The sequence below is a fragment of the Saccopteryx leptura genome, chromosome 1, assembly GCF_036850995.1.
Source record: "Saccopteryx leptura isolate mSacLep1 chromosome 1, mSacLep1_pri_phased_curated, whole genome shotgun sequence".
NCBI classification, from domain to species: Eukaryota; Metazoa; Chordata; class Mammalia; order Chiroptera; family Emballonuridae; genus Saccopteryx; species Saccopteryx leptura.
In genome coordinates this window covers 78,334,743-78,355,872 of record NC_089503.1, presented here as the reverse complement: position 1 = coordinate 78,355,872, position 21,130 = coordinate 78,334,743, and the positions used below count along the sequence as shown (strand labels likewise).

General features: G+C 45.6%; 1 protein-coding gene across 1 annotated transcript in view; it reads right to left on the bottom strand.

Annotated features, from left to right (window-relative positions):
- FAT3 (FAT atypical cadherin 3) overlaps positions 1 to 21,130 on the bottom strand; it is a 700,951-nt gene that overhangs the window by 53,449 nt on the left and 626,372 nt on the right. The window contains exons 15-19 of the mRNA XM_066370577.1: positions 11,249 to 11,638; positions 8,193 to 8,407; positions 6,849 to 6,986; positions 5,748 to 5,891; positions 2,446 to 2,643 (exon numbers count right to left, since the gene is read on the bottom strand). Coding sequence (XP_066226674.1) covers positions 2,446 to 2,643; positions 5,748 to 5,891; positions 6,849 to 6,986; positions 8,193 to 8,407; positions 11,249 to 11,638 — 1,085 coding nt within the window. The remainder of the gene's footprint in view (positions 1 to 2,445; positions 2,644 to 5,747; positions 5,892 to 6,848; positions 6,987 to 8,192; positions 8,408 to 11,248; positions 11,639 to 21,130) is intronic.

The window sequence follows — 21,130 nt, the reverse complement described above, 5'->3', positions numbered from 1 at the left end:
AGTTATTTATCCTCTCTGAGCTTCAATTCTTGGATCTTTAATGTGAGCAAAATAGTAGTTACTTCACAGGATTCTTGTATTGAAAAGATGAAAAGACATGATAATTGCAAAGTACTTAGCACAGGCATGACCCAAAGAAGTACTTAGTGTATCAGAGTTAATGTGATTGCTATTATAATATTATAATATTGTTATTTTTATTATTACCCTCACCACATGTGTCTTTGATGGAGTATATCAGTGGTAGTCAGCTTGGACCCTACTGCCCACTAGTGGGCGTTCCAGCTTTCATGGTGGGAGGTAGTGGAGCAACCAAAGTATAAATAAAAAGATAGATTTAACTATAGTAAGTTGTTTTTTAAAGATTTATTCTGCCAAACTTAGTGAAAATCTGACATAAAGTACTTGGTAAGTAATTATTATTATATGCTTTAACTTGCTGTAACTCTGCTTTATAAATTTTATAAAGTAAAGTTACTTCCCTACTTTATAAATCACCATTACTGTAGAACTGGTGGGCGGTTAGAAAATTTTACTACTAACAGAGATACAAAAGTGGGCGGTAGGTATAAAAAGGTTGGCTACCCCTGGACTATATGAACCAGAGATGCGGACATGGAAAATTCATGTAGAAAAGGATACGATTAGCAAATTAGGTTGAACCTAAAGTCAAACTGCAGAAGGTCCCAAAGGATAGTGACATGTTTAGACTTCAAGAGCCAGAGGTAGCCCACTCAGATGGCAGAGGCCAGAAAAATGACAGAGAGGCATGAAGCTACAGGGTGTAAGGTGACAGACTAGTGGGCCTGTGGCCTGAGAAGGCCTGGAGAATCATATTTGCCTGAAGACCTGAAATTCAGAATCTGAAAGAGTGTGGGCCAGGATTTCACCTGGAGGTTGCCAACTTCAGGCACTAGGAAGCAACAGATGGTGTTAGTTTAGGGCAGAGGTTGACACCTGTTCTGTAAAGAACAGGATAAGACATAGAAGTGTAGGCTTTGGGGGTTATACGATCTGTATCACCTACTCAGGTGTGATTCCAGCATGGAGGCAGCACAAAGCGTATGTAAACGAATGGGCGAGGCTGTGTTCCAATAAAACATTATTTATAAATATAGGCTGAGGGCATGGTGTGGTCTAGGGGCTGTAGTGTGTTTAGAGGAATGATATAATCAAAGTGGAAAGATTAGTTTGGAAGGGAGTATACAGAAACACTGACCAATGGACAGATCAGGAAGGAATAAGGCTGAAGCCAGAGGAAACACCCACGAGGCTTCTGCAATAGCAGGAGGATGGGGCCATCTAGAATAAAGTGGGCGGTGCAAAGGGAATGCCAGTGATGCACACAGGGACCTCAGGAAGGCAAAAACGCAGGACTCGGAGGTAGTTTAAATTAAGGAACTAGGAGGAGAAAGCTTTCTATGGTGTTTTCAAAGTCTGAGAAGTGCATCTGCTAACAATCAGAGCGGGTAGGTAAAAAATTACACTCACTTCTGTGAGAACGCACTAAAAATCTCTCCTTAACCTTGAACATCGATACTGTGATATACAATTATTTACATAATATTGTTGGAGGAATGGGTGGCAACTAAAGCATTCATTGACATGCTTAGAGCCAAAAGTAAGGTTTCAGCGAGAACAGAAAGCCATAACTTATCAAAAGAAATAATATACACAATTAAATTGTATACAAATATAAAAAATTACTATGGCTATTGTTGCCACCGTTACTAATGACTTTATGTTGCCCTCGGTGGCAGTTATGTATAAACACAGTCACAGTTTTCACGGATGGAACCCAATTCCCAGTACTGGCCAAATTCATACACAGGAGGTGTGTGTTGCACTCTACTTCCCTGCTCCTATATGCACCCTTTCCAGAACGGCCACTTTTGCGTCTTTGTCCCATTTCATTGTACACAGGCCAGGGACCTTGAAGCAGGAATGTTGGGAGACCATGGCCATCTGAGTACTTAGTCCACTCTTGTCTCACTGAGAAAACTTACCAAGCAGAGGTCTCTTTCAAAGCAGAGGCCATGATTTGGCTCAATCACATCGGGACCGAGATTGGTAGCTTTCTCAAGCTGGGTGGTGTAGCAAATACTACTCAGGACAAAGCAGCAAGCCTTGACCCATTAGTTGTCCTTGTGGGTCAATTAGAATCCCAGGAATTTACGGAATGCAGATTTAGGCCCTGTGACTGTCTGCCTGGCACACCCCCCAAAACTGTCCCTCCTGAACTACAGATGCTTCCCTTCCTTCCTGTTCAATTTCACACACAGAGGCCGCTTTTATTGGTGTGAAATTGAATTTGAGATTAAAAGGGGAGTATTCCTGCATGGTAATGAATTATGTTGACTTGTGCAGCAAAGAAAAACCGACCAACGGGCAGAGAAACAAGCCTGCTTAGAAAGCCGGCCGACGAGACAGAGAACGAGGCGGTACCTGGACACACAGCACATATTCCGGAGACTCCGTGTGTCGGAAGACCACGGCCGACCGCAGGATCCCGTGTGGGTCTAGCACGAACTCCTCCTCCTCGTTTCCCGACAGAATGGAGAACGAGAAGGGAGGCCCATTGTGAAAGGAGTCTCTGTCTGTCACCACCAGCTGTAAAATGCTGGTGCCTACTGGCTTATTTTCCTGAATAAAAGAGTAGATTAAAAAGGAAGATAAAATTACACCTCTCTTCACATTTTAAGAAACCCCATCATTACCGGCTGAGAGTGCTGCGCTAGAAAATAGGGCTGGAGAGGAAAGGATTCCCTGTGATATTATCCCGTCTTCTGAAAATATGCTGGCGTCTATGAGCATCAGGCTTCCCGTCCTTGGCTGCCTCCCCACAGCTGCCCCATGAGACAATGAGCTGCAGGGGAGAACGCGGGCTTCACTTTGAATGGGTTGATAGGCTCCGAGGACAATATTGCTACCCTTGTCCTTGGCTAGACTGGAAGTGTGCTGAGTTCACTGTACAGCTCTGGAAATACATGGTGTTCACATGATTTCATGATTACACAAAATCCTCTCAGGCCAAGAAAACATCAACCTTGTGGGATGGGAAGGCACTTCCTCATACTTGTCACGACATGATTATGCTGAGGCCCAATGCAGTAACAGCAGTGTCACAGCATCAGACTTTCGGGGAGGGCATTTTGGCAACTTCCCAGTAAATAAATATACAAAGACATATGCCAGGGAAAAAGTGGGCTTTACTCCCTGTCCCTCAGAACAGAATATAGTATTGCCATGTTTCTTGATGAAAAGGAAGGGGGTAGAATGAACTTGAGAACAAAAAGAAAGAAAATGCATAACTCATCAGAATTTTTGGAAGTCATGATGTTATTATGCAAGTAGTATTTCTCAGAACCTCTCTGCCTTCCCCCCCCCAAATAGAAACACAGAGGATCTCAGTCATTCTCTCTTGGTTCAAAGGTTATTCTACATTGAAAATGCCAAATTAACTTCCTCTGTAGCTCAGGCATCGGTCCCCTTGCCCCCTCTGTTTAGTAATGCCCAGCATTACCACAGTGTGGGCCGAAGGCAGTGCCATTAATTCAGGCCTTCTGACGACATCAATTTAGGATTAAATGAATTCAGGTCACAGAGATGAAGACAGTGGTGCACTGCAGTTTGGAGGGACGTCATGCATGGGGCAGGGACACTTTTATCTGCTGAATAACCTATGTGTTGAAATAAGAAAATTATTCTGGGTTGAAAAAAAGAGAGTAACACTTTACGGAGGAGGAAGAGAGAAGGACCTCAAAGACCTCTTATTTCGCTCCTTCTGTCAGGTGGCCTTTGGTGGTCAAGAACTAGACACGGTCTCCCTGTGGCCTCAGTCACAGAACTGCCTTTGCCCAGAGTGCACTTCCTGTTCCACACTGACAGCACACTCAGCACCACACAAACCAGAAGATTTATTAATTTGTTTGCCTGGCCTATGGAGGCCATTTCCTCCACAGACGAGAGAGGGAAGGAGGGAGGAAAGAAGGGAGGGAGAGACGGAGGGAGGGAAAAAGAGAAAGAATGTGCACCCTTGGGTCACCATCAGAGCAGGAAGGGTGATATAACCAGACAGGCCCCTGCACTGCAGATACAAGCCACTGTCACTGCTCTGGGGTGGAGGGTCTTGGTTTTTTCACTGCTGACTTCCTGTAGTGCATGTAAAAACAGTCTGTCACATTGATAGATGTGTGTCACAATACTGAAGCTGAGTAGGAAAGCCCATTTTGTTTGGGTGCAAGCACACGGAGTTGGGGCTAGGCAGGGAGTGCACGTGGTGACAGTCATGGAGAAGAGCGGTCTGAGGGGGAGGGACGGAGGAAGGCGAAGACCCTGCTGGGCCAGCTATGGCGAAAGCAGCTGCTGGGAACAGCCGCAGAGAGGAGAGGCCAGGTGAAGGAGTCGGGTTTCCCTGACAAAGGGCCAGGATGACACAGGAGCTGCTGGCTTGATGACTGCCTCTCAGCCTGCCTCAGGGACAAGTCAGACTAAAGACTTGAATGTTATGCCAAAGGGGCCCCTGCAAGACCTGGCTCACTCTCATCTTACCTTCTACCCACAAAGCCCTGGGCCCCACGGGGGGTGATCCTGAGGCCAAACTGGATCAGGCTAGAACTGGTTTTCTACACTATCTGTGGCCCCTGACATGTCTGTCAGCCCTGTCTCCTCTAGGTCCTCCACACCAACAGCATTCCCAGACTGGGTTTTCCCATCATCCTGAGTTGGGTTTCCAGCTTCTAGAAAGACTGGGAAGTGGGAGTAGCTTGTTGCCTAGTACTGAGCTCAAGAAATATCTTCTGAGTAAGAAAAAAGTAGATAGAGCCCTGGCCAATTGGCTCAGTGATAGAGCATCTGCCCGGCATGTGGAAGTCCTGGGTTCAATTCCCAGTCAAGGCACACAGGAGAAGTGCCCATCTGCTTCTCCATCCCTCCCCTTCTCCTTCCTCTCTGTCTCTCTCTTCCCCTCCCGCAGCCAAGGCTCCATTGGAGCAAAGTTGGCCCGGGTGCTGAGGATGGCACCATGGCCTCTGCCTCAGGCACTAGAGTGGCTCTGGTTGCAACACGGCACGCTCTAGATAGTCAGAGCATCGCCCCCTGGTGGGTTTGCTGGGTGGACCCTGGTTGGGCACATGTGGGAGTCTGTCTCTCTGCCTCCCCGCTTCTTACTTCACTAAAAAGATGAGAAAGAGAGTCATTCTGATTGCAGAATACCAGCAGTAAGTTATGGAAGAGTGATTTTAGTGTGTAGCGACTCTAAACTGATGCCCCATCTCCCTTTGACTGATAGCTAGTATCAATCTCCTTCCCATGCCAGAATAGCACCAGGTGGCTTAAAGGGCACCTACACTGTGGAAAGAAAATAGTTTTTGCCAAAGACAGACCTGAAATCTAGTTGTGACTCTAGCACTTTGTTGCATGATCTTGGGGGAGCTTCTTGCCTCCTCAGATACTTAGCTCCTTCGCTGTAAGTGGGGGCTGATCCACTACCCTACTTCGTGGGGCTGTGGTGGAAACAGACAGGGTATGCAAAGCACCTGTCATTTTAAAGAACCCCATTGGTGGCAGCACTTACCAACATTTATTAATCAGTTGCAGTGGAAGAATCAGGCTCTTTTCATACCAGCCCAATGACTGGATGAGTTGATACTGGGTAAAAACACTAAAAAACCATGACAAGTAAACTAGAGCAGAGAAAGGAAGCTGAATGCATAGAGACAAGTACCTAGCAGGCCAGGTTTGCTCACCTGAATCACAGCAGTGGAGTTGGCAGGTGTAAAGACCGGGCTGTTGTCGTTCACGTCAGAAATGTCGATGTTGATGGTGGCAGTTGATGACATCACAGGAATGCCACTGTCCTCTGCTTGGACAAGCAGGGAGTACCCAGACACCTGTCAAAGCACAAGGGCTGACAGGGAGGAGGTGCAGTGCCACCTCCCTCCTGTGCACACTCAGGGGCGCTGCAGGCTCCACTCTGCTTGGCAGGAGTTTCTTCAAGTTGATTGTAAACCAGGGATTCTCAACCTGGGCACCACTGGCATTGGGGGCCAGCTAATTCTTTGTCATTGGGGGCTGACCTGTGCATTGTAGGATGTTTAACAGTGTCCCTGGTTTCAACCTATTAGAAGCTAGTATCCCCTCCTGCCAATTTGTGACAACCTCAAAAATGCCTCAAAACATATGAGGGGGGCAAAACCATATGTTCCTTGGGGGGCAAAACCATCCCTGGTTAGCACCACCGCTCTCAGCCTTTGTTCCAACACAACCATTGTCAACATGGGTCTATCTTACCAGTTTTGATACTTCAAGAGTTACAGAACTAAGCGAAGCCTTTCTGTGTTTTAGTCTCACTATTGGAACATCTTTTTCCATATTTAATCTCTCTTTGAAAACACATTTTTTTTTTTTTTTTTGTCAAAAAAGACAATGCTTAGAAACTTAGTTTAACCTTGGACAGAGGAATTCTCTGAATCACTCTTTCTGACTTAGGTACCTGCCGATCGACCTCTATACCTGCTCATGAAACCAGGACCACAGGGTCCCAAAGCTCAAGATGCTTTTCTGCCTCCTTGCTCTAGGAAGGACCAAAATTCAAACCATCCAGAAAGATACAGATTTGCTTTTTCTTTAAAAGATCCATAAGTAAGAAACTGCCAGCATCTACTGACAGCAAATTCTTTCAAAGGGCTAGCCCAAGTCCACTGTGCTGGTCAGCCCGTCCCTATTGACTGTCAGTATTTAGAATCGAGACTCTTCCTCCTTGTACTCACTGAGCTTCCACCTGATTCCAGGGAAGCAATGGGTGTGGAAAGGGGTGGAGAGGAAGAGAGCTGATCTAACTAGCTTACCCTTTCTCGGTCCAATTTCTTCTTAACCTTCACAAGTCCCAAGACAGGGTCCACAGCAAATTCATTGTCCCGATCTCCACTCACAATGGAAAAGTGAATCTGTCCGTTGGGTTGGCTATCTGCGTCTTCTGCTATTAGCTTCATGAGTCACAAGCAAAACAAGAAAAGACATGCCACATGAGAAAAGGTTTATTCTTAGGGTTCCAGGTCTGTACAAATGGGCACGGCTCTGACAGTTTTCTAAGCACTATGCTCAGCAGTGACAGGGATCACAACCCCAGTGGAAGAGACAATAGGATTGGCTCAAGGAAGAAACCACCATTACTGGAGCTACCATTTAATTTTGATTAATTTTTACCTCCTACAGCCTGATGCTTGCTAGGCCTGATTTTCCTCAGGCCTTAGCTGGTATCAGGATAGAGCCCGAGCTAATGGATAGGATACTCCTGTGATTCTTTCCAGTTCTGTAAAACAATGGTCTCTGCCATCGAGCTGGGCATTCTCTCAACCTATGCATTTCCACATTACAGAAGCCCAAGGAGATTCCCATCCTCACCTGGCCAACATACTCCTCACTGTCTGTTGCTCATGTTGGTGATGCTGGGGTTTACATGTGTGGAAATAGTTTCATAATGTTCAGGAAGGAGAGGGGGCCCGGGAAGTCCACCTCTGATGTATAAAGAATGGCCATTACCCGTGCTGTGGGAACAGAGCTAAGGATGAACAGAGGTACCTGTCCACCCCAGGGAGCATGAGGAGGGTGAGGATGAGGTTCCCTGTGTCCTGTGTGGGTCTAAGACCGCCTGTGTTCTCCCAGCACATGGTTTGTTTTGGCTGGTACTATAAAAAAAAAGTACGGTTGGAAACAGCTCCTTCAAGAGTGGCCAGTTCATCTTAAACTTGCTCCCATTCATAGCTGCCTTATTCTCTGTGTGTGCGTGTGTGTGTGTGTGTGTGTGTGTGTGTGTGTGTCTGTGTCTGTGTGTGTGTAGGGGCTGGGAGGGATTTTATTCCATCCTTTGTTATCTAATAACTTATCATCTAAAGTCACAGCTAGTTGGAGCCATAATTACAAATTCATTCCACGGTGTGCTGTTTTCTCAAAAAACAGACATTCCTGGGAGGACAGTGATTATCAGTCACTTATATCTTGATATAAATGTATTTTTTTTCTAACAAACTAGAAAAGGAGCGGTTGAAAGACTCACGCCTGACCAGAGTTCCCAGGGACAGAAGGACACGGAAAAGAAAACGTGTGAGGAGAATCCAAGATAGACTTCGCTCACCTTTCATTCTATTGAGAATTATTAGTCCCAGACATCTGGACCACCCACAGGCACCTACCAAAGTGACAGAGTCCCCAACTAAGGCATCTTCACTTATGACAGCACTGTAGACATCTTGGCTGAACTTGGGAGGATTGTCATTCACATCTGTGAGGTTGATGTTGACGGTGGCCACAGCACTGAGAGCTGGGGTTCCCCCATCTTTAGCTTCCACGACCAGATAAAACTTTTTGCATAATTCATAGTCCAGGACTTCAGAGACTGAAATACCTCCTTGGAAAAAAAATGGGGAACTTTAGATTTGATTAAGAAAACACACTGGTCAGTAGTTCCATAATCCTGGAAACCTGTATACCAGGGGTCCCCAAACTATGGCCCGTGGGCCGCATGCGGCCCCCTGAGGCCATTTATCCAGCCCCCGCCGCACTTCCAGAAGGGGCACCTCTTTCATTGGTGGTCAGTGAGAGGAGCATAGTTCCCATTGAAATACTGGTTACTTTGTTGACTTAAATTTACTTGTTCTTTATTTTAAATATTGTATTTGTTCCTGTTTTGTTTTTTTACTTTAAAATAAGATGTGTGCAGTGTGCATAGGTATTTGTTCATAGTTTTTTATATAATCCAGTCCTCCAACGGTCTGAGGAACGGTGAACTGGTCCCCTGTGTAAAAAGTTTGGGGACCCCTGCTGTATTCCATTGATGCCAGTATTCAGGAATTTGTTTATTTACTGCTCTGCTGAAAGCCACCAGAATCTGGTTAACTCTGTCAGTTAAAGTAAAGTATCCATTGGATACAACACTGAAGACATGAAGTCTCTGCATGTTGCTGTCATAGTTCCTAAACTTCTCTCGAACAGCTTGAAGGTCTGTGGCATTATTCACCCTCATGCAGCTAGGGCGTAGGGACAGGAACAACATCCCTGATATGTGTCTCCTGATGGTTCCTCAAGTGGATCTGGGTTGACTCTGAGAGTTAGCCAAGATGTGTGGGTGTGAGGGCATGACCCCGTCCTCTATCAGCAAGTAAATACTTTCAGATAGCTGAAATCTCTTTAAAAATATCTCCTATGTTCCCAATCTTCCACTTTCTGTGCATATCTAAAACCATTATGGTACAAAGAGGGCAAAGATCTCATATCCATTCACATTTCCAAACAGGCAACTTCTCTAAGGTGAGAAACAGAAGTCCTACCTATAACAAGAGGCTTTTTCTCCCCATAATTAAGTTTTCTTAGCAATTATCACCTTTAGCATTTTATGTTGCGCCCCAATCTTGTTATCCAGTGCCAAATTTAAACAGCACTTAACCATTTCCCCATGGTGTTCATATACAATGGCTCTAATGAGACAGGCTAAGGTTAACAGATATTTAAATGAAGGAAACCCCCATACATTTTAATTTAAAGTAATGAGCTTAATAAACAGAGTTACTGCTGGGAGAAGCTGCTGATATAATTCCTCCATCAATATTTCCACCTCCCTATACTAGTGCAGGGACTGTATCTCCTTCATTTTTTGCACCCTCTGCAGCACAGGAGTGTAACTTAGGTATGTAGCATGTATTCCAAAGAAGGAAGATCTGGGCCCTGGTTGGTTGGCTCAGTGATAGAGCATTGACCTGGTATGTGGAAGTCCTGGGTTTGATTCCCAGTCAGGGCACACAGGAGAAGTGATCATCTGCTTCTCCTCACCTCCTCTTCCCCCTTTTCTCTCTCTTCCCCTCCTGCAGCCATAGCTGGATTGATTCCAGCATATCAGCCTCCACAGAGGACAGCTCTGTGGAGCTCCTGTCTCAGGCACTAAAAATAGCTCAGTTGCGAGCATGGCCTTAGATGGGCAGAGCATTAGCTCTAGACAGGGGCTGCCTGGTGAATCCTGGTTGGGGCGCATGTAGGCATCTATCACCCCGCCTCTCATTTAAAAAAAAAAAAGAAGATCTGAGTTCACATCCTAGATCCTCTACTTCCTCACAGTGGACATTGCACAAATTATTTAACCTCTTTGGAGCACTGTGTTTCTCATATGGAAAATGTGAGAAATAACTACTTATTTAATAGGAATCTGGGGCATTTCCTATGTGCAATGAGGATTGCTAATTATGTTAATTATCATAGTTTCTTGTTTGCATTCACTGGACTAAACAAATTTAGCCCCCTTGTTCAACAAGTGCACATTCCTTGAGTAATAAGGGAATTATGTCCAACGGCCAGAAGGTGTGACTCACCTTTCTCATCTGCAAAATGCAACTGCCTTGCTCATTCAGAAGGAATAATCAAATGAAAGTGTTTTGAAAATATTAAAAGAAACACTGTATGAAAATGCAAGGGTGAATATGTTTACTCTTCATAGAACACCTAAGCTTATATTCTAAATTACCACCTTTGTTTACCCAAATGACCCCAATAGTGATTAACTCTGATGAAGAGAAGCCCTAGGGATTTCTCTTGGTTTCTTTCTAAGCATCTTTCCCCTAGATTATGCCACATCTTCTCCCAGGCTTTGAAAAGCATGTAGTGAGAAATGACAATGTTGTGACCAGTAGCAGTGAACAGGGCTCAAATATAGTGCCAATTCCAGCTGACTGGAGTGCCAGGTTGGGATGCCCGCAGGTCACTGTCACGTCACTTATGAATGTCTGGCCTTGGTAGGTGACCAGAGGGTGGCAGCCTGAGTGTGGATTGACAGCAAGTGAATGTGAATCTCCAGGAGCACTTCCAACCACACAAACATATGGCCCTGTGGCCGAAGTTAGAAAACAAAGAAACAAACAAAAAGAAGACAGAAACAAACCCTTGTGCTCTGTGTGCAAAGAATTCTCCATCTAGGAAGCACATTACTACTCCCCAACCTTCCTCTGGGAAATCCTAGGGATAGCTTGGGGGTCAAATACCTGCCAGATGAGCCCACAAACTCAGCAGAGGACGTTCTTAGAAGCAGAGTGCCAGAGGGCACTGAGGGGTCTGCCTGCAGGCCTTGCTAAGAGCAGGCTTGTTTCTGCTGCACCAGAAGTACAAAGGGAGAAGAGTCCACCAAGAAGAGTGGTTATGGGCTTGAGAGTGGATGCAGGACAGAATGAATTCTGTATGACTTCTCAGTAGGTTGCTGCTTACCCACCTGTCTTTGGGTCAATCCTAAATTTCCCTTGTTCATTCCCAGATCGAATGAGATACGTAATCTCAGCATTTGTACCGATATCTTTGCTTGTGGCAAAAACAGCAAGGACTTGGGTGCCGGGGGAGGTGTCTTCAGGCACTGTCACCAGGTAGTCCCTCCTCTCAAACACAGGGGGGTTGTCATTAATGTCCAGTACGGTGATGGTGACAGTGGTGAGAGAGGACAGGGCCTGTCCCGGGCTTTGGTCTGTGGCCTGCACACTGATGTTGTAGGAGGGCTGCAGCTCCCGGTCCAGCGGCTGCTCCAGGATGATGATGCCAGACGACTCATCAATGGAGAAGAACCCATCGGCCGAGTTGGCCAGAGAGTACACGACCTTCCTATTGATGCCTGTGGAAGATGCAAGAATGTGAGCACAGAAAACCCCCCAAGAACCGCCCCCCCCCAAACAAAACAAGAACAACAAAACAGCAATTGTAGAAACCCGCAGCTTTGGTCCTACAAAGATGTCAAGTTCTGTTTGTAAAATATATACAAACTAAATTAAATAATAAATAAATAAAAATATTAGCAACAAGATATCAGAGATCGTTGGATATTTCTAATATGTTGAAAAAAAAATCTAAGATGCTGATAGATACATGGGTGGAAATTACTTAACCAATGTTTATCTAGACTCTACCAGGCACTATTTATTCTAGATGCTAGAGATTCTAGCAATGGACAAAAGCCAAACACTTCCTGTGGAAATAAGTAAGAAATGAACAACAACAAAGAATCAAAATGAATGGCATGTGAGCGAGTCAGAAGGGAGAAAAAATGAGCCTTAAGTAAGGGATGAGGAGTGTTGGGGGAGAATATTCGGGAGATGGAGGAAGGGTGGTAATTTTCAGTAAGGTGGTCGGGGGAGGCCTTGACATCTGAGTAAAAACCCAGAGGCAAGTAAGGCAATAACAGGGCAACCACCCGGGGAAGAACTCCCTGGGCGTAGAAACACATCAGTGCAGAAGTCCTGTGGTGGGAGCCAGAGGCGGACTTAATAGCGGGCGCGCCGGCTGCGCTTCCTGGGCTCCGGCTTCTGAAGGGCCCTGCAAAACCCCAACTGGATACTTTTTTCTAATGATACCAGGTTTGGTTTCATATGTACAATTTTAACATTAATAGTACATAATATTTTTTATTTATTTAAAAATATGGTTAACATGTATTTTTATTTTCCCTATGTCTTTTTTTTTCTTCTTCTTCTTTTTTTTTTTTTGTATTTTTCTGAAGCTGGAAACGGGGAGAGACAGTCAGACAGACTCCCGCATGCGCCCGACCGACCGGGATCCACCCGGCACGCCCACCAGGAGCGACGCTCTGCCCACCAGGGGGCGATGCTCTGCCCCTCCGGGGCGTCGCTCTGCCGCGACTAGAGCCACTCTAGCGCCTGGGGCAGAGGCCAAGGAGCCATCCCCAGCGCCCGGGCCATCCTTGCTCCAATGGAGCCTTGGCTGCGGGAGGGGAAGAGAGAGACAGAGAGGAAGGAGGGGTGGGGGTGGAGAAGCAAATGGGCGCTTCTCCTATGTGCCCTGGCCGGGAATCGAATCCAGGTCCCCTGCACGCCAGGCCGACGCTCTACCGCTGAGCCAACCAGCCAGGGCTTGTCTTTCTTTCTTTTAAGGGCCCAATATTTACTTCTGCACCCGGGGTCTCAACCAACCTTCCTCTGCCTCAGGCGGGAGCCCCTCTGGCATGTTTGAGGAACACTGTCGAGAAGACCAGTGTGACTGGAGTCAAGAAGAGAGAAGCAGAAGACGAGATCAGGAAGCAGACCCTGCAGGGTTGTGGCGGCGAGGTGGGAAGCCCCTGGAGGGCACAGGAAGAGAGTCATGCAGTGTGACTTAGATTTCATCAGGATCACGCACGATACTGGTGCTGAACAAAATGAAGAGCAGCTAAGAGAGAGAGAGAGAGAGCAGGGAGAGCAGCTAGAGAGGCCGCCAGGAGTGCAGGTATGGGCTATGCAGCCTGAAGGCAGCCATGGTGGAAGGGGGGAGGAGGGAGAAGTGGTCCGGCTCTAGATCTATTCTGAACAGGGAGGTGGGGAGAAAACGACTGTCTTCTGCTTGTGGAGCTGGCAACATGTGGGATGTGGCAGAAAAAGAAGATTCTGGGATGACGCTTAGGTTTTGGGCTGAGCAAGTGGAAAGAGGGAGTCACCATTGACTGAGACAGAGAGGACGCAAAGAGGATGAGGATTTGGATGGAAGATGAGGAGCCCCGTTTTGGACAAATTAAATTTGGGATGGGAGTTTATATTTAAGTGGAAATTCCAGTAGGAAGTTAGTACAGGAGGCTGGAGATCAGACAGGTCCAAACTGGAGCTATAAATCTGAGGGTCATCAGCATTCAGATGGCCTGCAGAGCCAGGAGAATGGATGAGGTCATAAGGGAATGTAAATCAAAGCCAATGGCCACTGAGCCTGGAACACCCCATCAAAGAAGGGAGATGATCTAGTCAGAGGATGATCTCCAGCTCTATGATTTTTTTTTTTTTCCCTGAAGTTGGAAACGGGGAGGCAGTCAGACAGACTCCCGCATGTGCCCGACCAGGATCCACCCGGCATGCCCACCAGGGGGCGATGCTCTGCCCACCTGGGGCGTTGCTCTGTTGCAACCAGAGCCATTCTAGCGCCCGAGGCAAAGGCCATGGAGCCATCCTCAGTGCCTGGGCAAACTTTGCTCTAATCGAGCCTTGGCTTCGGGAGGGGAAGAGAGAGACAGAGAGGAAGGAGAAGGAGAGGGGTGGAGAAGCAGATGGGTGCTTCTCCTGTGTGCCCTGGCCGGGAATCGAACCCAGGACTCCTGCATGCCAGGCCAACACTCTACCACTGAGCCAACCAGCCAGGGCCTTCCAGCTCTATGATTTGAAGAAATGTACTTAGTTACCAAAATACAATTTTATCTTAATATAGGCCAAAGCTAAATCATACCAACTGGGAAATGTCCATTAACAACCAGCAAGTTAGTGACTGATGATTGGGTTTACTTCTGTTTCTGAAAACTCATTTAACTGTTTTCATAGAGGATCTCAATACTTCAAAATGCTTGATAAACTTCAAATTCACTAGAAGTTAAGATTTATAAGAAGCAAAATGTAATGTCTTTGCAGGCTAAAAAAGCACCCTTTTGATCCTAAATGCTCTTAATGAGGATAGTCATCAGCTATGATGTTAGCTATGACAACCACCTGAAAACGTCTTTAGCGAATTGAATCATAGACCCCTAGAATATAAGCACTTAGAGGGGAGAGCCTAAGCCTGTGTTGTTTTCTATTGTAACAACTCACCATGGAGACATTTAGCAGTAACTCCCCCAATGGACAATTTCCCTTAAGCCAAAATTCCCAGCAAACCAATAAAATCATATATCTAGAGGGGATGACATAAATTGCATTATGTGGCTTTAACCAAAAGGTCAATACTAAGAGCTTATTCTTGGTTCCATTCCAGAGAGTCCATTTTTTTCCCCCTAAAGTTTCGTCATTTACTTTATCTCTCAAAACAACCATCCTTTGATACATAAACTTCAACCTCTGATGTTATTTGTGGTAAGGATTAAAAAAAAAGAAGGCTTTCCTCTTCTCTTGCTGCCCCTAGAAATAAAGCCCCAAAGCAGAGGTTTTAAGGCTGGGTTTTGGCTATTTCTAGACTGTCTGGAAGATTAAATTCTTCAACGTAAATTCCTGGGGTCAATAAATATGAAGGGTTATGGAAGTGATCAAGGTAGCACCTGCAAAACAATACCACTGCCTGGTGTCAGCACTGGTGGCATGCCCCAGACATTGCGGTGACTAATTGGATTGTCTCAGGATACCTCTCAAAGTCACAAAAATGAATTTCTGGAAACATATCAGTGATTGACATACATGTACAACGTAGGTGTTCAAATCACACACATTCCGTGTGGATTTGACTTTCACCCCCAGCATATGGAACACCATTCTTTATATATATATATATATAATATATATATATATATATTTTTTTTTTTTTTTTGCATTTTTTCTGAAGCTGGAAACGGGGAGAGACAGTCAGACAGACTCCCGCATGCGCCCACCAGGGGCTACGCTTTGCCCACCAGGGGGCGATGCTCTGCCCCCCCCCCCCCCGGGGCGTTGCTCTGTCGCAACCAGAGCTACTCTAGCGCCTGGGGCAGAGGCCAAGGAGCCATCCCCAGCGCCTGGGCCATCTTTGCTCCAATGGAGCCTTGGCTGCGGAGGGGAAGAGAGAGACAGAAAGGAAGGAGAGGGGGAGGGGTGGAGAAGCAGATGGGCACCTCTCCTGTGTGCCCTGGCCGGGAATCGAACCCGGGACCTCTGCACGCCAGGCCGACGCTCTACCACTAAGCCAACAGGTCAGGGCCTATGGAACACCATTCTTACCAACAATAAGATGGGGCAAGAAATTCATGCAGGGGCTTTCCTCTGAGCATCTAACTACTATAAACCCCACTTCACTGATGCATAAACCAAAAGCTGGTGGATTTGCCTGGTGCAACTAGCATGTTTAGGTGAGCACCAGCCTTGTTTTCCCCAGGCTCCTAGCTCAGTCCCCTTTAAGGATTTAAGGTCTGCTCCAGGAGACTCCTCCTCTTCAGGCCTGCAGATCATTTAGGAAGAAGGTACTTTCTGACTCCCCGTCCTGAAAGACACGATGCTCAGAGCAAGCAGAGTTGGGAGAGAGAGGCGTTGGAGTTGCACAGTGCAGCTCCCTGTGGCAGCAAGGCCCGAAGGGGAGGCGCCTTTAACGGCTGCCTGCACTTCCTTTATTGGGACAGATAGCGACATCTCATTAAAAATATCTCCTATGTTCCCTCTCTTCAGCTTTCTCGTTCAGGCACTATTCAGAGGCACTGGGCTCTGCTCAGATCCCAGAGCAGGAGACGCTGTCTTCTCCCAGCGTCTGCTCAGCGGGCTAGCCCTGTTGTTGGAACACTGCGTCTACAAGGCTGACATTAATCAGCCACACAAAGACCACAGCTCCCCTCCGGGCAGATTCTGTTCATTTAAACTCGGTGACAGGGTTTTTCTGCTTTACCATGGCAGAAAACCATCTCTGTCCCCTCCAAGTTGCTGACCCACACTCCCCCCACCTCCCCATACATTGTTTCTGACAGTATCTCGGGCATTCACACCAGGAGGAACTGGGAGATTTATTGTTTACCTCTCCTTTCTGTTACCAATCAGACTGATATGGAAATAAGACCTGAAAAGGTGGGGGTGGTGGAGGATCCCAAACCAACGAACCTGCTAAATTGTATCACTTATGATTCAGTAGCTCTCAGGAAAAGAGCAGGATATGTTTCTGGAACAGATTAACTCCGACTGAGACACGGTTGTGATAGATTTCAATGATTTTTAGAAATAAAGTCAGACGTGTAAACGCCAATTCGGAGGCAGTTCTTTTGGTGCAGCACTTTCTTTGCTGTTTCCAGGCAGTGGGGTGCTGTCTTTGTTAAAGGAATGCAGATCATGTCACTAAAGCGGAAACTTTCTATCCAAGGGCGTTTGATAAATGCTATCCTTCAAATCACCATCCCTTTGCTACATCCCCAGCAGAAAAGATGAACCCGAGCAGGAGAGTCGTTAGCTAATTGGTCTAATGCTCTCACTGCATGTCATGATGTGTTACATTAAGGTATAACATTAATCCATCATTGCACGTCTGTGTTTTTGAGTATGTAATTCTGTTCTCCAATTTGAGCCTAATTAAATGAGGACAGAGCTACTTAGCTTCTTAAAATGCTGAAATGCCAGGCTTCCAAGAGAAGTACGACTTTCATTGCAAGTGAAGTTTCTGCACCTTATCTGTGGCAAAGGGGACAGGCCTTCAGAGGATTAAAATCAAGGAAAAAGAGAATGATTAAAATCCCTATTTGTTCAAAGGGAATAATAGATAGTGGCATTTAGTAAAATGGGGTTGGAGGAAAAAATAGCACATAAAAATTCCCAGTAGGAAAGGCTGTGAAGTGCCGGGGTGGCTTGCTTGCCAAGGGCATCATATTCTCTCCCTTGAAAGGTTTCTAAGTGGAAGTGAAGTTCCTTTCAATTTGGCCATATGGGAATATAGATGTTTTGGACATGGGACTCTCAATGTAGTCCAGTCCTGGAAGCCAGCTCATGATCTTCCCAAACTACACAAGTAAACTTGGGCAAGTCACTTTTCTTCACTGGGTCTCAGTTGTTTTCATCTTTAAAATGACAGAACCGGCCCTGCGTGTGGAAGTCCCAGGTTCGATTCCCAGTCAGGGCGCACAGGAGAAGCTACCATCTGCTTTTCCAACCCTCCTCTCCCCCTTCTCTCTTTCTCTCTCTTCCTCTTCCACAGCCACGGCTGGAATGGTTCAAGCAAGTTGGCCCTGGGTGCTGAGGATGGCTCCATGGCCTCGCCTCAGGCTTGGTTGCTGAGCAACAAAGCAGTGGTACAGACAGGCAGAGCATTGCCTGGGGCTTGCTGGGTGGATCCCAGTTGGGGTATATGTGGGAGTCTGTTTCTGCTTCCCTGCCTCTCACTTAAAAAAAAAGAAGACATAACCTAGATCAGTTGAGGTCTAAAATGATCTTCCAGCACTATGATTCATTTCCAAGTTAAACTATATGACTGTGGTTTTAGGTTCATTTCCCAACAAAGGCCCATCTCCCCCAACTGCCCATTAAGTTGCTAGACCTGGGCATAAATGGACCATATCACCAAAGGAAAAGTCCACCATAAGCTTGATCATGATGAACGATTGGATTTTCTGGATAGAAAACTTAGCATGGCAGATCGTACCATTCAGTTAAATATTCAGAGTTCACACATATAGCTTATAGCAAGGCTCTTACACATCAGTGAGAAATAACATCCACTGCTAGGATCATCCCCAAGGATCTAACCCAGTGTCAAAATAACTCAGCTTTATATTTGAGGTTGCTAAGGGTGTTAAAATCAGCACCAAATCCAAATGGCGAGAGTGGCCAACACAAGAAAGGGCATTGAGATTTTTTTCAATCTGACCTTTAAAAAATGTTTTCTCCTGTCCCCCAAAGATCAAGCTTCCTAAACTTAAGGAAACTAACAAGAGCCCTGTCCTGCTTGCTTATGTGGGCAGCCGTTTGGACTGTCAGGGCAGAGCCCTGTCTGTGATGTTCACCGCTACACCCTCCAGCGGCTGTGCAGGGTCTGGCCAGTAAGCGACACACACTAAATGTGGGCTGTGCTAACGTGCTATAAACTGGCTTTTATAAAAGGGTTTGAATATATATGGAGCATATACCTGAGGAAGAAATAATCTGAAATAATTTCAATAATCAGACTCTAGTAACACTTTACATTTTGGTTCCAATCATTTTTATATCAACTCCATTGAAGTATCATAATTTATATACAATAACATGAACATGTTTTAAGTGTCCTGCTCATAAATTCTGACAAATGTATACTGCCATGAAATCATGTCTGTCGTTTGAGTATAGAACATTTTAATCACTCTTTAAAGTTCTTCGTGTCCCATTGCACAGGTTTTTAGTAGGTCATCTTAGAGCTTGGGGCATCTGACTGGTCAAAAATGAACCCAGTCTGGCTGAGATCTGGGTGGCCAGGCCATCTAATAACTTGTTTTTGAACCACTATTGTCTCCTGCCTTCATGAATACCTATTCATTAGCACTTAAGATCTCACAAGAATATTTAGATTTCATGGCTTTTATGGCCCAGGCATGGTGATTAAGGCATGCTTTTATTTAAACTATAAGGATTAGCCTCCAAAGAAAAATGATAAACAAAGCTTTGGTTTTTGAATATGTCATTGCATTCTTTTGCTAAGGCCTTATCCTTAGAAGACAATAGTTATTTCTGAGAAACGAAGTCTCACAGGAGAGGCTGGCTATGACCCTTGCATTTGCTAAGGATTTGCAAAGCACCACCTGTGTGCTTGCTCTAGGCACTGCGTCGAGGGGAAGCGGAACCCAAAAGACATCAGCTGCCTGAGCAGCTTAGCAACATGAGGGGAATTACTTAAACCAGATAGTTTTCTGCATGTCTTCCCCCACCTGCTCTCTCCCATCTGAACCGGAATGCTGGGTTCTCCTGATTCTGCACCCTGTCTGGAGGCCAGGTCTCATGGCCAAGTGAGGCCCCCCTTCTCTTCCACCGAGACCTCTGCAAGACTCCTGATTTCAAACCACTCAGACTCTATCTCCTCCTGGCTAAACTTAACCAGAGCTCAGTTCCTAAAACTGGATCCAGACTTGCTCCAGCTGCTCAGGATAGCTAGTGCCTTCTTACTTCTGTCAGTCAGAACTAAACATTTTTGAGAATGCTTTCAGTTCTTTGTGCCTTGGTCCCAGCCCATTCTCTCAGGGTCATTTCCTGCTCTACTCCCATCACGTACTGTCTACTCCCCTTGCTCCCGAAGGTATCACACACAGTCTCTCCTGAGGCCTTTGCTCAGGCTCGTCCTTCTACTCAGAACATTCTCTCCCCATCCTTCCCTTGTCAAAGCCCTCCGTATCTTCAGGGTCTCCTCTGGCACAGTTTCCTTAATTCCCAGGTTAGTTCCCTTTCTTTGCTCCCTTAACATTACTTTTCATTATCATTAGTTATATTTATGTCCTCTCCCCTACTCAAATAAAGTATCTTTTTGGCAGAGGGATTATGAATGTGTACCTTGTACTAAGCGCAGGGCCTTGCACAGAATAAGAGAGCAAAGCATGCTGAACAACCAGGGACCAAAGCAAGGGTATGAGCATGGCAGTGCAATGAACGAAGTGGCAAGCGTACTGCATGTATGTGCCCACTGCAAATGCATGTGATAAGAGGATGGAAGAAACTCAAAATGGTGTAACAGACAAACCAGGATTATTTAATATTAAAATGTACATAAAACCTTCTTAGCTGCATCTGTGAAAAAACCTGAATACAGATGTCCAAGAATGAGGGCTGGTTGAATAAATTCTAGCATATTCATATCACAGAACACTATATATATATATAATTATATATATATACATATATATATACATATATATGTATATATATATATACACACACAGAATATGACACAGAAGTACAGGGGTGGAGTGGGCTCAAGAAGGTTTACAGTTGTGAGTATGCGAAACAGTTTATTCTTGTGTTACTATTTATTAGCTATTGTAATATTTATTATGAAAAGTTGTAAACTACTTTCCACCTCTGTATGTTGCAAGCTGGTGAAAAAAGCAGGTTTTGAAACCTGCTCGTTTATGAGCTCATTTTTGTAAAGAAAAAAAAGACAGAAAAGACTTTTATCAAAATGGCAGCAGTGGTTAGAATTGATTTGTTTTTCCTTTTTGCCTGTCCTCCTAGGTTTTATACAATGGACAGAGATCATCATGTTTGCAACAGGTAAAAGAACTATTATAAAAATCACGTACATGGAAAACAATTCTTTAATACCAAGTTTGGAGACAGGTAAAAATGTTAAGGTATTTTCAAGGCCAGTTTGATGCTCACCATAAATACCATTTGAAATATTTGCAGGGGCTCTGGCCAATTGGCTCAGTGGTAGAGAATCGGCCTGGTGTGTGGATGTCCCGGGTTTGATTCTCAGTCAGGGAGAAGTGACCATCTGCTTCTCCACCTCTCCCCCTTTTTTCTCTCCCCTCCCACCCTTCTCCAGCCATGGCTTGATTGATTCCAGTGAGTGAGTTGGCCCTAGGCACTGAGGACGTCTTTGTGGCCTTTGCCTCAGGCACTAAAAAATAGCTCGGTTGCCAAGCAGCAGAGAAACATCCCAGATGGGCAGAGTATCTCCTCATAGGGAGTTTGCCAGGTGGATACCAGTTGGGGCACATTTGGGAGTCTGTTTCTCTGCCTCCCTT